This window comes from Cynocephalus volans, chromosome 3 (assembly GCF_027409185.1).
Source record: "Cynocephalus volans isolate mCynVol1 chromosome 3, mCynVol1.pri, whole genome shotgun sequence".
In the NCBI taxonomy this organism is placed as follows: domain Eukaryota; kingdom Metazoa; phylum Chordata; class Mammalia; order Dermoptera; family Cynocephalidae; genus Cynocephalus; species Cynocephalus volans.
This window is the reverse complement of record NC_084462.1, coordinates 71,790,901-71,808,681: the sequence shown is the minus strand read 5'-3', so window position 1 is coordinate 71,808,681 and position 17,781 is coordinate 71,790,901. Positions and strand designations below refer to the sequence as shown.

The 17,781-nt window shown below is 52.1% G+C and overlaps 1 protein-coding gene across 2 annotated transcripts; it reads right to left on the bottom strand.

The window, feature by feature from the left end:
- Positions 1-721: 721 nt before the first annotated feature.
- CLN6 (CLN6 transmembrane ER protein) lies at positions 722-16,762 on the bottom strand. 2 transcript variants are annotated; one of them, XM_063090603.1, is made up of 7 exons: positions 16,542-16,762; positions 10,237-10,351; positions 6,689-6,787; positions 5,397-5,585; positions 5,039-5,094; positions 3,467-3,589; positions 722-2,171 (listed from the first exon to the last, which is right to left on the bottom strand). In XM_063090603.1, the coding sequence occupies exons 1-7, from the start codon at positions 16,625-16,627 to the stop codon at positions 1,901-1,903; spliced, it is 939 nt and encodes a 312-aa protein (XP_062946673.1). In that variant the 5' UTR covers positions 16,628-16,762; the 3' UTR covers positions 722-1,900. The 2 variants fall into 2 exon arrangements, with proteins under 2 accessions (XP_062946673.1, XP_062946674.1); XM_063090604.1 differs by lacking the exon at positions 6,689-6,787.
- Between the last annotated feature and the right edge of the window lie 1,019 nt (positions 16,763-17,781).

The window sequence follows — 17,781 nt, the reverse complement described above, 5'->3', positions numbered from 1 at the left end:
GCCCCTGCTTATGAGATTTCCATAAGTCCTTTGGTGCAGAAGCATCCTGGGCAGGGGCTTGAAGGAGCGGTATCTATCATCAAGGTAGGGAAGGAAGCAAGTGAACTTGCTGGCCACATAGGTGGACATGGACACACGACTTGAGTGGTCTCCTGTCTGAAGCTACCCTTCCCTGTTGTCTGGTAACATCAGCCCCAGTAACTCTCTGTGGTTGTGTGGTGAGGCCGAGACCTTTAAATATCAAGAGCTGAGCCCTAAGAGATCAAGTCAAGTGACTTGCCCAAGTCTAAGTGCCAACCTCCAACAAACCAGCCTCCCATCTTTTCTCAAAGGGCACCCTCTGCTTCAGCCTCTGGTGCAGAGCTGGCCGAGCAGATGGGAGGCCCTGTGGGACATCCCTGAGGGGCAGGTCTGGAGATGTGCTATCCTGCCCTCCCACCCCCAGCCCCTCTGGAACTGACTGGGAAGAGGCCCTTCTTGCCCCCGCCCCCAGGAGTCTCCTAAGTGGCATGGAGGGCCAGCGGGCAGTCGTAGCTCCTGTTCCTGGCCAGACAGGGGCTGAGAGGGCCCTTGGGGTCTGGCAGGGCTGTTGCTGGGTGAGCCTCCAGCTCCAGCCTGGGCCCCACACCCGCCAGTCTCCCCGCCCCACTCCAGTGTACTCCCTCCTGCCTCCCCAGTTCACATCCAAAGCAAGAAACAGCTACCAGCCAGGCTTGGCTCCATGCCATCTTTATTCACGCCTCTCACCACCCAATGCTGCTGGCAGACAAATTGACCCAGGGCCGGGGGACCCCTTGGAGCTGTGGGGTGACCCCACCATGAAAGGAGACTGAGGCACAGGGCTCCCTGAGAGCACAGGAGAGGAGGCAGGGCCAGTAGGCCAAGGCAGGCCCGTCTGAGCCCCGTCAGCACGTGCTGGCCAGTGCTGGCCAGAGAAGAGGCTGTGGCGCCTTCTGCTGTGAGGGGGCCTGGACCCAATGCCTGCGAGAGGTGAGCTGGGGGAGGGGAGCAGAGGGGGCCCCTCATGCTGAGAATGAGGCCTCCCTTTCTGAGAGCAGGGCCACTGGTAGAAGGTAGGAGGTTCAGGCCGAGAAAGCTGACTTGAGAGAGCCTCAAGGAGTCCCCCAACCCCTGTAATGGGGCTCAGGGAACAGTGTAAGTCGTTGAGAACTCTGCCTCCAGCAGCAGCTCAAAAACGTACAGTTGGGCTGAAACAAAGCTGGGCCACAATTCTTCTGGAATATGAGGAGGGAGAGACCCCAAGCACAGGCAGGCACAGGCAGGGGAGTGTGCTGGGCCTCTGGCTCCCTGGGCTTGGGGAGACGCAACACCATGTGGGGCCTGAGGTTGGGTGAGGGTCTGGGGTACACGTGCCCCTCCCAGGCTGGGAGAGGGCGGTGCCGGGGCAGAGCCAAAGGGCAGGCCTGACGGATGAGCCAGGGGGTGGGTGAGTGAGACACCAAGTCCCATCTTGGCTTCTGTCTCACCCAGGCCTCTCCTGCATGGCTATGAGAAGACATCCCAGGAAGAACAAATTGGCCCTGAGCAGTGAGAGTGCAGTCAGGGCCCCCAGCAACAGTCAGGTGCAGAGAAGGGCAGGGGCCTGGATATTGGCCTAGACACGCTTCCTAAAACTAGATCTGATCCTGAGAAGATCCAACCAAACAGAAACTTGACCAAAACAATCAACTCTTACAATGACTCTGCACACACGTACACAATAGGCACATGCATACACATACACCAATCCACGTGCACAATATGCATACCCTGCCCATGTTCTCAGTCACTGTGTGTACACCAACACACAACACACGCACCTGCACACCTGATGCTCAGACACCCTCCATGGCCCATCTTCCACCCAGCAGAGCACCAGTAGCTGTTGCCAGGGAGGGACTCAATGCCGACTGCTGATGTGGAGGGTGTAGAAGGCCCAGGGTTCAGGGACATAGATGACGCCTGGGTACTTCTTCCTGAGTACAGGGTCATTCCACAGCCAGGCCACCCAGAGTGCCACGAGCAAGAGGGTGAGGGTGAAGGAGTGGAAGAGGAAGAGGCCATTGCTGTCCAGGAAGAGGTGCTTGCGCTTCTGGTGCAGGACGAGGGCCAGCATGGCGAAGAAGGTGAAAATGAAGAGGATGAAGATCTGGCCCTCAGTGACCAGGTACCTGGAGAGACCAGTGGGGAGGTGAGGCAGGTGCCATGGCCACACTGTCTGCACACATCCCTCCTTGCACCCTGCAATCAGTTGGGACAGCTCAGCTAGTAAACAGGCTCGGTGAACCATGCCACTAGAGGCTGCAGCCCATGTGCAGCATACTGATTTGACCTATTAGTTACTAGTTTTAAAATGTTTACATTTGTGGCCAATATTTAAATTACAGGATACCTGAAAATACGGATTTCTGGCTTCTCTGTCATGTTAGGTTTATATTTGCACATGACAAAAACTCCTAGAGAGGAGAAAGCAGCTACCCCCTTTTGAGACAGCATTGTTCTACAGTTTGCCATAGTCCCCACCATTCCCTATTGCCTCACTTGCCTGCTTGATGCATTTCTGTTACCCACTTGGTTCCTGTGGGCATTTGAGTTTGAGAATGCAGTTGTAATTTATGGAAATTTATTTATTACCTAAATAAATTTATGTAATTTATACTGTTTCCCAGGGTTCCTGCAGTACCTGAGGCACTACCTAGCACATGGCCAACAGCTCAGTAATACTTGTTGGAGGGCTTCTGAGAGGTTATCTAGTCCACTCCCCTGCCTCTAAGGAGAACCATAATGCTGACCCATTCCACTCAAGGAACTACAGCTCTGCAATTTAGTGGCCATGTGACCTTGGGGAATTTACATGACATCTTGGAGCCTCTGTTTCTCACTTACGAATGGGGGCATACATAGCCTTACCTTGCAAGGTTACTGACAAGAGCTGTGTACACCTCTTACCTGGAAAAGCATTTTGTTCAACGAGTGGTTGCTGCTACTACCGCAGCTATTGCTGCACCAACACACTACGGGTAAAAATGAGGCAGGAAGCGCTCTCCCATGTCTAGCCTCTTCCCTCTTGCTGTGGATGTCACCACTCCTTCTAATCCTGTCTTCAGGGAGCTTACAGATTAGCCCTGGTGGACCCTCTCAGCCAGGCAGGGGCAGCTGGAGCTGGCCCCAGGAAAGAAGGCCCTTTTCATTTACACAGAGGTTTCCCATTAAAATCAGGTCCAGTCTCGACCAAGGCCTTTCTTGGGATACCCTCAATCCCTGGAGGGGGGGTGACCTGTCTCCAAGGCAGAAGTAACAGAGGAGGGCCAAGAGCCTGGCTGAGGCCTGGGTCCTCCTTAATGGGAAGAGTGAGTTGCCTCATCTGGGGCCACACAGCAGGTCTGCGGTCACACATGGATTTTACTGCGTTGGCTCACTGAAAGCCCCTGCCCTGCCCCCATCCCAGGCACCCATGTCCACTCACCAGTAGTACAGGCCACTGGGTACCATCAGGAGCAGGGCTGGCCCTGGCATAGAGCTCTTGGCTTTGGAAGCTGTGAAGCAGCCGCTGAAGTACATGAAGAGGATGAGGAAGAAGGGGACGTACCTGCAAAGGGACCAGCACCTGACAGGCCTGCCCAGCTGCCCTGGACACCCGCCTCCACCCAGGTCCTCTTCCCCGCCAGCTCTGCACCGGTCCCTTGCACAGTTGCATGGAGTGTTACTTCATGATTTACAAACACCTGGCTTGGGTAAGGGGCGTTCCTCTCCACCCAGCCTTTCTGTGCTGGGGGTCAAGGGTGGGGCAGGAGCTGACACATGCAAATCAGAGGCCCACAGGCTACAGGGTGGGGTCACCCTTCCACACTACCCTGGTCATCTCTCTCACTCTACATGGGGGTGTCTCTGCCTCCTGCAGGTGCCTGGACACCAGCAACCCCAGCCCCACGCTGGCCTGGAAATAGCAGGGCTGAGGATGGAGACCCAAGGTCCAGGCAAAAAAAAAAAAAAAAAAAAGGAAAAAGAGAACAGTGCCTGCAGGAGGCCTCCAAGGAGCTCTGCGAAGTCCCCCCACTCACACTCAGCCCACAGCCTCACCCCTCAACATCTCACCCAAAAAGTCCCACCCTGTCTCGTCTCCACACAGAGCTCCTTTCCTCCCACCTGTGCTGACACACACACACACCTTTTCCTTTCTCATGCCTCCATATGGCCCCATACCCACCCCCACGAGCCCTCTCCTGCACTTTCCCCAGGCCTCCGTCCTCTCTCCTGTTTCCTTCCCCAACCTTCCAAGGGAACGGCCTTCTAGTCAAGGCCAGAGGAAGCTGGCAGGAGGCCTGTCCTGGGCCCCGGGGACCTGCTGTGCCAGGAGGATCAACTTCCTATGCCCCCAAGCAGACCCTGGAGATACCAGGGCAGGGCATGAGTGGCATGAGTGAGTCCCCCTCACTCAGGAGCGGGGGGGGGGGGGGTGCCCACCAGGTCCAGGGCTGGCTCGACACTTCCTAGCTGTGCAACCATCTAGCCCTGCTCCCTCTGGCCTCAGTTTACCCTGTTTAAGATGGAAGGTTGGAACACAGGACGCCTCCCGGCTTGGGCCCTGAATCTCCTGAGGCTGAGCCCACATTTCTAAGGGTTCCTCCTGACTGCGGGTAAAGGCGGATGGGGGAAGGAGATCCCCTGGGAGTTCTGAGGACGGGGGAGCACAAACTGCGCCCCCCCAACCCCTACCACGTCCAGTTGGCGCTCCCCAGCTTACGGCATTCCCAAAGAGCACGGCCTGACACGGTGGGGCCCCTCCTCCGTCCCCACCCCCACATCGCCATGGTCTGGGGGCTTGTTTATCCTGGCGGGCTGCGTCTTCCGCAGGCTGCAGGCTCGGCCGGGAGGGACACAGCCGCTCGCTGCCCTCTGGCGGCCGCCGCGGGCACTGCGGGCGGGGTCCCCGGGGCAGCGTCACCAGCGGCCGAGCTCCCAGCGCCTTCACAGGGGACGAGAACGCCATTCCGGCCGCCCCACAGACACATGGAGACGCGGCGCCAGGGTCACTCACCACATGGAGTGGCCCAGGTACTCGTCATAGTAGTAGAGCAGCTCGAAGGAGTCGATCTGAGGGAGGCAGGCGCGCAGCGTGAGGGGGAAGTCGGGCGGGAGCTGTCCCCGGCCCCAGGGGACCCTCTGGCCACCCTCCTCCCGACCCAGGCCTGCCCCACCGCCCTCATCTCCGTCCGGGGCCTCGTCCTCTATCAGAGGGGCCCAGGTGCGAGCCAGGTGACCACCACGTTCTGACAGTACGTGACACCCTGGCTAGGCGACGGCACCCCCACCCGGCAGGACGCCTTTGACACAGGGCGGCCAGGCGACGGGCAGTGTCCTTAGCCTCCCAGGCAGGCAACTGGGGGTGGCCTCACCAGCGTCTCGGGCTTGAGGTTCCTGATGATGGGGTTCTCTCGGACCGACAGGTGGTGCTGGTAGCCACTGAAGAGCAGGCGGTGGTTGACCGAGTCGCCCACCAGGTGGATGCTGGCGCCCATGATGAAGGTGATGATGCTGATGTAGATCACGGAGCGCGGCAGGGTGCGGGGGGACCGCTCGATGAGCTGAGGTTCGGGGTGAGGCGACAGCATGAGCCCGCCTCCGTCACCTCCGTTACAGCACGTGACATCCCCTGCCTCCCTCCCTCACACCTGGGGTGGGAGGGACCCACAGGTTGGAAAGTTACTCCAGTAGTGGTGGGTCCCTTTAGCAGACCACCCAGCCTCCGGATTCTCACATGATCCCTGTGAACCCAGCAGGCACCAGAGCATAGCACCCCCCTTTCCCAGACAGGAAATAGAGGGCCCAACTCCTTGCCCAAGGTCATACATGAGCCACGTGCTAGAGGTGACAGCCAGGACTTCACAGCAGCAGTCCAGGCTCTGAACCCAGCTCTGCCCCTGCCCCCAGCTGTGCCCCTGGGTGGCCGGGTCAGCCTGCTAAAGGGACCCCCTGGTCTCTACATGAGTGGTCCACGGCAAACACAAAGAAAATACCGGGGATGAGGCGGGAGCTTCTGAGACTACATTATTTAACCAAAAAGACTTCTCTGAATTCTGATATTACACCACTCCTATGTTTGAAGATCTGAAATGCCTTCGTTCAAAACAAAATGATGGAGATAGTAGAAGGTGATGGTAAGTTTAAGAGCGTTGATTTGGCAAAGTGCAAAGCCAGCAGCCCCTGCTCTGTGCCCCCAGTGGCACCTCAAAGTCAGGGCTCTCTAGGCCAGAGGACGGAGTTCAGCCTCTTATGCTGCCTTTCCTGCCACCTGGTCCCCCCTGCCTTCCCAGCTGGTCCCTCACCTCTCCCTGGACACCCCAATCACTCCTTCTGCCTTGGCCTCCCCAAATGTTTTATGGTTTCCAAGCACAGCCTTGTCTTCAGATGCTTCTCCCTGAACACCTCTCCCATTTCACCCACTGGCACAGAGGGCTGAGGCCCAAATCAGATGCCCTCCTCAGGGGCGCTTCCTCCCTCCCTCCCAGGCAGAGGCGGCTTTGCCTCCCTGGGCCCCAGGCCCTTGACATGCCCCTCTACACAGCCACCACCCCCCAGAAGCCAGCGACGGAAAGCCTGATTCAGTGCACCAGGCACGGCACCAGCTTCTTGCTGGGTGAAGGAAGGAATGAGGACGAGAGGGGAAGGCGGGGGCCTGGGACTGTACCTTGAGCAGGAGAAAGGGTGTGATGACATTGTAGGCCATGTGGAAGTAGTCCCCGGCGCTGGGCTTGTTGAGCGGAAACCATTCAAGGGGGAACACCAGCTAGAGAGCACGAGAAGAATGTGCTCACCCGGGCACAGCCTCTTGAGGCCCTCAGGGAGTCAGCCCCAGCTCTCGCCCCAGCACATACACTTAATTTTTTGTGAGCTCTAGGGACACTCTTGGCAGCCCCTGGACAAAGGTACATGTAGACAGGGAAACTGAGTCCCAGAGAAGGTAAACAGACTTGTCACCATCATACAGTAGATGTAAATCCAGGGTCTCACCCTGTGCCTCTCTCCCAGGGGGTATTAAATAAATGTCCCTGGATACTGGTCTGGGAGTCGAGAAGTTCCTTTGGGACCCAGTTGTGCCACCAACTTGCTAGGTGACCCAGAGCTAGTCTTTCCCCTCTCTGGGCCTCAGTTTCCCCATCTGTAACATAAGAGAGGTGACCCAGGCAGTCTACTTGAACCCTTTGGGCTCTGGCATTCCAAGTCCTATGATGATGACACAATCTCCTGACTGCCTGGCCCAAGTGTGGAAAAATGTGCTATCCACTGAGTGGTTGGAACACTTTGAAATCAGGTCAAAAGTATACACTAGGAAATAGAAATAAGTATGATCTATAAAGTAACTTCAATTCTTCCTTCTCTACTCTCCCTGAGAGAAGGAGGGCCAGGGGCAGTTCCTCCCATCTGGAACATCCTCTGTCCCTCCTTCTGGTCTACACCACTGAGTCCTGGCCTTGTCCAGTGCAGCCTGAAAACCCCTATGCAAGGTCAAAACATTTCACAAATCCCCAAACTGGTCTCCTGGTATCTGTTGATTGAAAACACATGCAATGACCAAAAGTTTCAAAGATTTAAATGTTCATCTCTTTTAACTCAGAAATGCCATATTGGATAAAACTAATCCATGGAAATAAAACTCCCAAGACACAGGAATCTCAATCCCTTTTTCTCTTCTCCTGTCTAACTCGATGTATATGGGTGTGTATCTTTACCCATATCTATATATACGTTTGCTGAAACACTCTTCGAGATAGCAAAGTACTAGAAATAGGCTGACTCTTCAACCAAACAAGACTCGTTGAATACACTGTAGTACACTTTACTACGGAAGGTTAAGAAGCCATTAAAAGAAATTATACCTTATATGTACTAACATAGAGAGATATCCATGGTATATTCTAAAATAAGACAAGCAAGTTGCACAATCAAGTATAAAGTAAAATCTCATTTTGGTTTCAAAAAAAAAAAAAAAAAAGCACATATGTAGGGTGCAAGGATACATCCCAAACTGTTAGGGGTGGGTTGGAAAGGGGTAAGGACAGTCTGATACTTCTTTATGTTACAATTACTAGGTGTTACTTTTATAACTTGCAAACGTTTTTATTCTTAGTTATTACAAAGTCAGGACTATTATGCCTACATTTAAAAAGCTCTAGCGTATACAGGAGCTTTCCAAATATACACCTTCTCAACAAGTCCCACTTACGGTTACAGTGGCCACAGCAACTCTGGGCAGGATGGCGGAAGTGATGTGCCCAACAGGAGACCCTGTTAGGCCAGTTGAGACTGAGTCCCAGTGAGTGAGAGGAGCCGTGAGCCCACTCCTGGCCTCATCTCTTCCCCTCCCCAAGCTCGTGTGGCCCCCAATATGTGGGACCTTCATGATGGAAGAGGGCTCAGGGCAGCCAGTCCAACTAGTGTTCTTAGAGATGAGAGAAATAAAGCCCAGAGGATGGTGACTTGACCAGGGTCATCCACAAACCTTACAAGATGCCCTGACTCCTGGCTCAATCCCTCTTCTTTTCCTCACATTTAAAAAGCAACATGTAGGGCCGAGCCTGTGGCGCACTCGGGAGGGTGCTGCGCTGGGAGCGCCGCCAGCGGCCGCGGGTTCGGATCCTATATAGGAATGGCCGGTACACTCACTGGCTGAGTGCCGGTCACGAAAAAGAAAAAAAATAAAAATAAAAATAAATAAAAATAAAAAATAAAAAGCAACATGTAAACCTCACAAAAAGTCTGCAGAAAGGAGAACCAGCATCCACCATAACTCCCTGACACCGCCGCCAGGACGGCTTTTCTTTATCCTCTTCAAGTCTTTGATCCCAACTATCCAATATTGTTACCGACTTGCAAATCAGTCAGTATACATGCTTTTATTCTCCTTAAATATTCCAGGTTGCTCTATAGTATCCATGATTTCTGTTTAATGGCTAGGTAACAATCTCTATACTGGATATAGCAAAATTGATTTACCCGGTCCCTACGCTGGACACTGAAGTCACTTCCAAGTTTTGTCTATTATAAGCAACACTGCAATGAACATCTTTGGGCGGAGAAACCGTCATCTTCCTGCTGATTACAACCTCAGGGCAGATTCTTGGAAGGGGTATTACTGCATCAGGAGGGATGAACACTTTAAGTTCTATGTTGTTGGTAAAGGGGGAGGTTCTGGGCCAGAGTACCCGGGTTCAGATGCTGGCTCTCCACTTGCCAGTTGGGTGACCTTAAGCCAGTTACTTAAACTCTCTATCCTCAAGTTTCCTCATTCATAAAATTGGGACTAATAATAGTATTGATGTGAGAATTAAATAAATTTGGACATGTAAAGAACCTAGAACAGAGAAAACACGCAGTGTATATTTGCTGCTATTTTTACCTTACTGTTGTTATTATTAGTAGTAATTCAATAAAAATGAATTGAGCACTTATTGTGTTAGGCTCTATTCTAGGTACTAGTTACCACCTTGCCAAACAGCTTTCCAAAAAGACTTTGCAAATTTGCATTATCACTAGCATGTATGAGGTGCCAGTGTCAGCATCGGATATAGTTATTTTTACCACCCCCACATACAAAAATAACAACTTGGTACATGGTGAGACTCACTCATTTTTTTTTCACATCCTATTGTCTGCCTGCCTATCTTCCTTTCCATCTATCTACCTATCTATCTATCTATCTATCTATCACAAGTGAGCAGCTTCGGTGCTCTTCCAGTATAAATCTCCTGTGTGGAGATTTATGTACACTGTACACTAATTATGAAGTAGACTTGGAGGGAAGGGGATCATTTCACCAAATGACACTAAAAATTACCCGAGGCTCAGAGTCATATTTAATATGCACAATCAATCTATAGTCTTCATCTCCAGAAAAATACTAGCCCAAGGAAGTTGGGAAGGACAGAGGGGACGCCCTGCGTCCTTTCCCATACGCCTCTGTCTGACTTGTACATTTGGTTAAATCCGGTTCGCCTGCTCCAAGATACAGACTACACGGGGCATAATATGACCATTCAGGTCCCCCAGACACACCCACTTGCTGGCAGTTGCTTGAGTGGCCATAGTCATGGCACTAAAGGATATGAAAGCATCCAGGCCTATTCTCTCAGTGTACTGGGAGATACAGGGGAAAGGACTTGCCCAGGGTCACTCAGCAAATTCAAGTCACGGTCTCCTCGGTGCTGGTCAGGGCTCTGTCTACAGCTTCACACTCACCATGGCAATGGGGCGGCCGAAGTCCAGGACCCAGTTCTGCAGTGTGAAGTAGAACCAGAGGTCAAGGTGGAAGGGGGCTGTGCGGGCAGCCTCATCTGCCTCGACGGAGCTGTGCCTGGGAAGGAAGAGACGGGTCAGCTCTTTTCCCTCCTCCCATTAGAATCTTCCCCTGAGATGAGCCACAAGGAGGTCTGGGGACGTGAGGGCAGGAGGAGACATACATGAGTGAGTTCTAGGGAAAGTGTTTTGCTGCAAATACTGAGCTCTGGCCCTGCAGTCAAGGGGAAAGTGGGCTCCAGCTGCCCTGACCTTAGCTTCCCTGTGATTCAGGAAGGAAACTGCCAAGCAGGGATAATAACTGTTGATCTTTCTCCTGCATAGGATGATGGGGAAGAGCAAATGAGGCAAAAGACGTAAATGTGGCTGAAAAACGTGAAACATGACGATAGATGATAGTAGCTAACATTTATTGAGCACTTACTATATTCCAGGCACTACTATTGGCTGTTTACGTGCATTATCTCATTTGACTCTTCTAATCCTCACAGAAGCTCTTTGAGGTTGGAATGTTAGCCCCATTTTACAAGTGGAAAAACTGAAACACAAGGTCACTCAGCTAAGTCCACATACAAGGAAGCAGGAGCTGTTACCCTCCCTCTTTACAGATGAGGATACTGAGGCTCAGAGAGGATAAGTGCTTAGCCAAGGTCACCAGGTAGTGAGGAGCTGCAGTGACTATTCCTTTTGCCAGCCCCACCCCTGCTTCTTGTGGTAAGAGATGGTGTTTCCTTGGACTGCTGACCCAGGCTGGCCCAGTGGGACTTTTCTACCTAGGGCTGGGGGAAAGAGCTCCTCCGTTTCTTGTGCTGGGGCTCTAAGAATGCCACCCCAGGGCCAAGATCCCACCGTCAAGGTACAGCCAGGTAAGAAGGAAGCAGCCCTGTGGAGAGGATCAGGGAGAAGAAGGAGAAGAAGCCCCAACAGTGTTCAGGTTCCCAGTTCCAGGCATCCCCAGGCCAGTAGTCTGGCCAGATGAACCAACACTTTCCCTTTTGCTAACGGTGCTGCGGTTCACATGGGCTTTCTGTCCCTGGCAGCCCAGGAGTCCTGAATAGCACGAATTCAAACCTGGGTCTATATGACTTCAGGACTTGTGCTCTTGACAGCATGCTATCCTGTTTTTGACTGTAATAAAGAGCCATGTGGAATATTAAGAGATCAAGTTAGAAAGGGATCCACGTGGCCTGGAGCAGTACACAAAGATTGCATGAAGAAAGAGATCCTAGAAGCATAGATGGGAGTATCGAATAGGCAGAAAAGTAACAAGAGAGCAGGAACCACGGCCTGGAGGTGAAAGTGAGAAAGGCCCTGCATGGAGTTGCGATGCCAGGCTTACTGGTAGCAGAGGCAGAGGGGGAGGGGATGGCTGGGTCCTCACACTGGGCAGACATTCAGGAACTGTGAGGACTGCTCAGGGCTCTGAGATGAGTGAGCAGCACAGAGGCTCCACCCTACCCCTTCCTCTGAGTGACCATCAGCGCAAGGCCTCAAAAGCAGACAGTGGTAACCTCCAGGCCCAAAAACTTGGATGAAGGAGGAGGATAAGAGCCCTCAGTGTCTTTCTCTGAAACCTCCAAACTGGGCAAAGAGTGGGATGTTTCGTCCAAGGAATAAAGAGACTTTGAAAGCCTGAGGAAGCACTTAGGTATGTGTCTCTGGCAGTTATGGGTACCTAGCATACACTAGGGGCTCAGTGAGTATTTCCTTCTCTGCCTTGGGAAGCACCTTGGTCACCAGGAATCCCGGTCATTTGTCCAACCTAGCTTACAAGGGCAGGGGGGAAAAAAGCAGGCACAAGGCAGACATCCAGCTTGGGAATCAAGACTGATTAGAGTCTGACTGGCTTTCTTCTGTTGGGAATCTGACCACAGGAAGCAGATCACAGAGGTTAAAGGCATCCTCTCCCCCAGCCCCTGTACTGGTGATGAGCAACCTCAAGCCTGTCCCAAGTTCTTGACTCCACAGACTTCACACACTGAGCCCCAGCCTGTGCCAGCCCTAGGTGTCAGTCACCAACTGCTGCTGAGAACAATGGTGAAAGCATGATGGCTGGTAACCCAAAACAAGGTTGGCCTTTTCCCTCCTCCATAGCTTTACAAGTCAACCACATGGGAAAGCTGACACCATGACAGTTGGGGAGTGTATCCCATACAATTAAACTACTCAAGGCAGTCAGCAGCATCTGCAGGATTGCCTGGCAGAGAACGAAGCGGTCTCATCCTGGAAAAGTCAAGCATGAATGGGGACTATAGAGGACCTGATTTTGGTTCTACATAAAGAATGGTGAAATTCCAGACAAGATGGAAAGTTTGAACAAAAAATGAGGCAATTAAGGCAAATAATGAGGGAAAAAAAGAAAGGCAATTAGAAACTTCAGGAAAAACAAAAGCAATATAAGCAAATGTAGCTGATGAACATTACTTTGTAGGCAACAATATTTATTTACATAGCTTTAATAATGTAAACATTATATACTGAATTTCAGTGTTTAGAATCAATCCACAGACAAACCATGGAAGAAAATTATGGTTAAAAAACAGCAGGTTAATACAGTTGATCTTAACAACATGAAAATAAAACTACAGATGACAGGAATTGAGGGAAAGTATGAGGAAAGCTAAAGGTTAGGGTAGGAAATGCCTCATAAAGTAACTCTGTTTTTGCTTTACTCACAAGACTATTCGTTAGGTCTGTGGGAAGGAACTACAAGACCGTTGGTAAAAAGTATGAGAGATGTAATAATTTATTTTTACCTTAGGTATTGCCATATCCCACAGATCTGTAGTGTTGTTGAAAGTGAAAGCTTAGTAATGAATATGATTTAAACTCTTCCTATTAGAGAGGGTGTCAGAAATTGAGAACAAAGCAGGTCAATCTACTCTAAAAATGGCCCTAAATTGCTTAAAGAAAAAAGATCCCAAAGATTCTTAATGGGGAATTTTTGAAGTTGTCATCAGTATGCCCATATTAAACTGGAGATAAAAGCCTAAATAAAAGAGTTAATAGGCTAAAAGAACGACTGTGGATTAAGCATCAGTTCTTTTAAAAAGGGCTGTATTGAAGATAAATCTTAACTGAAGCTTTAGATGTGACCTTGATGGGCAGCAGGAGTCACAACATGTGAAATTCCTTGAATAGAAATTTATTGACTTTAAATAATTTTGTCTAATGTCACAAATAATAAAAAATACTCTTTACAGTGTTGTAAAAAAAATAATAAAATAAAGGTTAGGGTAGGGGACTAATATCCTCTTTTTAAAAAGGAATCAAGAGATACTACATACAGCTGATTGAAGAGGAAATAATGGTGTATGCATATCCCCCAAGGCTACAAGGGTAACAACAGAAAAGCCTAAAAATACTGATGAAAAGAATCATCTTGAGGGGGGAGGTATAAGCGAGCCAAATCATAACAGAAAGTCAGTAAGTAATATTTTAAATTGATAAGCCAAAAAATAGCAGTTGAGCATAGCTTCTAAGAGAGTGGACTTTGCAGACTGCCTACGTTCATTTCCCAGCTCTGCTATTAACCAGATCTTGAGCAAGTTACTTAAATTCTTGATCCTCAATGTTCTCATCTGTAAAATGGGGATAATAGTAGATCCTATCTCAAAGGTTGTGGTGGATTTATTTATTTATTTATTTATTTATTTAATTTTTATTTTTAAAAAGATGACCGGTAAGGGGATCTTAACCCTTGATTTGGTGTTGTCAGCACCACGCTCACCCAATGAGCCAACCGGCCATCCCTATATGGGATCTGAACCCACGGCCTTGGTGTTATCAGCACCGCACTCTCCCGAGTGAGCCACGGGCCGGCCCGTGGTGGATTTAATATGTGCCAAAACTTTAGAGCAGGACCTGGTCCACAGAAAGTGCTATATAGTGTTTGTTATTATTATAAGCCCATTGTTTAAAAATGAATTTAACTCTGGTAGAAACAGCTAAAAGAAGGTAATGTGCTTGAATCTGGTGCCAGGGAGGGGTGAGATAGGGGACTGGTGCTTTTTAAAACTCTCTTAAGTCCTTCTGTGTCGACTTAATCATAGGCATTGATTATGATACTTTGACTATAATACAAACACTGTCAACAGAACAGGTGGAAACTGGAATGGGCTACCTTGAGAGGTAGTGAGCCTCTTGTATTTACAAGTATGTAAGCACACATGGATGCAGCAGAGGAAATACAAGCATCCTAGGAATTGGACAGTCTGATTCTGCCTACTGTCTAAAGCAACAGTGATATTGGGTATGAGTCTAGAAGCCCCACTGAGGGGGACAGAGACACCCTGGGAAATAGCCCCTCACACCATCCCCAGGGAGTACCTTGGCTGGTGGGGGGCTTATGCAGGAGTACAGAGGGACATCATTCCTCGCAGTCAAAGGGGAGTAATAAGAGCAGAAACCATAAGTCAGAAGCCCTGGGGTTAGGCCTGCAAGTGACGTAATCTTTCTGGGCCTCCATTTCCATCTGTACATTATAAGTGACACCTGGCAGCTCAATGTAAAGATAAAGTAAGATGCTAGACACAGGAACCCCACACATGAGATAAAGTGGTGACCATATCTGACACCCACAGACTGTTCTAAGTGGGCTACCTCAGTTCAGGGCAGTCAAAGACATCCAACTTGACAGGGATCCCAAACAGAGATATGCCTCAGGCAGAGGAGGCTCCCTGGAAGAGGAGAGCTGGCAAGCAGGCTGGGTGGAAGCCACAGCAGAGGGGGAGGCCCAAGGACACAACCTGCCGCAGACGGCTCAGGTATGAGACTCAGTCTAGTAAGGCTCCTTAGTGCATCTGAGCCTATTTCCTCAGCAATAAAATAATACTTAACTCCTAGGCTGAGGTGAGACTTAGATGAGCTAATGGATCTAAAGGACATAGTAGATACTCAGTAAATTGTGTTTAAGTGAAAAAGGATACACAGTCTACAGTTCCTCAGTTCACATATGCCTCAGGAACAGGAGAAAAGAGCTATCAGCCCAGGTTCTCAGACTTCTCCCTGTATCATACCACAAACTTCCTAAAATCGACTCTGAGCACACCAGTGCTCAAAAACCTTCCATGGGTCCCAGTGCCCATTGAATAAAGGCTGCATTCTTAACCAGTCAGTTAGGACAGCAACTAGGGTGAGGCAGATGAGGCACCTACAGCCCAACATATGAGCAGGCATTCACTCTCAGGGTTGTCTCCTGCCTTGACAGCGAGTGCCTCCTTAAATTTTACACCGTAAGCCCTCGCTCTGGTCCCAGCCTTGCTGCCATTAAAGGCCGTTCACAATCAGCCTGCACCCTTTTGTCACTTCCTTTTACACCCAGAAAGCTCTACACTTTTTCTTCTCTGTGTCCCTTACCGAGTCCTCTGAGACTCAAGTGCCACTTCCTTCACGAAGCCCTCCAAGATTACCTCTCACCCTTACTTGGGCTCTGTCACTCCCAGCTTCACCCTGCCTACCTCCCTAGTTCGTGGCACTGTGCTGGGCATACCAGAGGTGCTTAATACATGCCTGCTGAACGCAATGAATGTTTCTGGTCAGTAAAATCAGGTGAAGGTAGAATGGAGGGAAAGAGTAAAAGGCGGCTTGTGCCTCTAGCTCTCCTCTGCCCCGCCCCAACTAGATAAACCAATAGCTTCTCCCCTTCGGTGAGAGAAGGGTTCCTCTTTCTTTCTCTACAGTCTCCACACTTCTCCGCTGTCTCTTGCATTACATGATCACATTATTGGGTTCCACAGGGCAAGGAGTGAGCCTCCTGATTAACAGCTGGATTCAGGGCTGGAGGGACCCCGCGAACTTGGAGGCGGCACCCGGAACTTGCAGATGCGTTGCGGGCCAAGTGAGCGCGTGTGTTCTCCGGGACCGCTGCGCCCACCCGAGTTTCCCTGATCTCCGGAGAGGTCTCCCCAGCGGAGCGACAATCCTAGCGCTGGCCCCGATCGTTGGAGCGGGGATCCCAAAACCCCGGGCGGGGACTCCTCCCACCCGAGCGACGGCGGAGCGGGGGGCGCTGAGCTTAGCTGAGCCGGGGATTCCCCAGGAGGAGAATGGAAAGCGGCAGCGGGGCTCGGGCCAGGGGGCAGCTGGAAGCGTAGCGCGGCTTCCAAGCCCACCCCCGGCTCCGCTCCACCCGGCCCCGCCGCAGAGGAGGGTCTGCTCCTGGCCTCCCGCACTCCGTCACGTGGCGGGGACGCGGTTCTGGCGCCAGGCGCTGAGCCCGCCCGCTCCACCCGGCCGGCGCGGCCCACCTGGCCTGCAGGAAGGAGGCTCCCGGCTGCGCGCCCAGGCCGCCCGCCGCTCCCGGGTGCTGCCGCCTCCGCGTCGCGGCCTCCATGGCTGCCCGCCGGCCGGCCGCTGGGCCCTGCTTTGCCGAGTGAGAGACCGGCTCGGCTCGCCTCGCCTGGCGGAGGCGACTACAACCACCGACGGCGGGGGCGGGCCGGCGGGAGAGCGCTGGGCCCCCGAAAGCACGGGATGGGCGGCAGGAACCCGGGAGCGGTGCCGGGGCCGGGGGCGGGGCGAGCGCCGCGAGGGGCAGGACGGGCGCCGCGGGGCGGGGCTCTCCTCCTGGAGCCGGGGGCGGGGTGAGCGCCGCGGGGCGGGGCTCTCCGCCAGGAGCCGTGGGGGGGCGGGGCGGGGGCGGGCTTGCGCGCGCAGCGCCTGGGACCCAAGGGGGACTGGGATTTGCTGGCGCCCCTGCGTTGCGGGGCGGGAAGCTTTGCCCGGCTGGCCGAGGCCCGGGTGTTGGACTGGAGCAGGGTAGGGACCTGAGGAAAGACGAAGCTGACTCAACTGCGGACGGGAAGGCCTGGAGGTTTCACGTCCTCCACGCTGTGCTGGACGCTTTCCGTCCTCAGATGAAAGGTGTGTCTTCATAAAATGTCAACTCTGTGGTGCTTGATGCTAGGAATTATATAATCGTTGGGTTAGGAGGGTTCTCTCCCAGTTGAGGTGAGGTGGGGGTGGTCTAGATTCCAGTCCTGGCTTTATTACTCTCTTGGGCTTTGAAGACTTGGAAAAGTCACTTCCCCTTTCTCGTTCAAACACGTATTAACTGCTTGCTGTGAGCAGCGCACTGTGCGGGGAGGAAGAGAACAGCCGTGATCTAGCAGGGCTGCATTTGGGGTTATCGGTAAGTGGTGTAATGGAGAAAGTACCAAGTATCGTGAGGGCAGAGTCGTGGAGACAGTAGGGTCAGACAAGGCTTCGGGAGGAGGCGACGTCTGAGCTGACAATGAAGTGTGAGCGGGAGCCGCCCCAACACGCAGTGGGTGGGGAAGAGTGTTCCAGGCAGAGGGAACAGCCGCAGGAGTCCCGGTGTCCAGAGAAGCTCTGGCGTTGGGAGGAATGGAAAGAAGTTCACTGAGAGCAGCAGAGTGCAGGGAGGGAAAGCAACAGGACTGACCTAGGGAAGGCACAGGTGCAGATGGGGACGGCCTTCATCCTGAGAGCAATGGGAAGCACTTCGTGGCATTGGGCAGGGGGGGT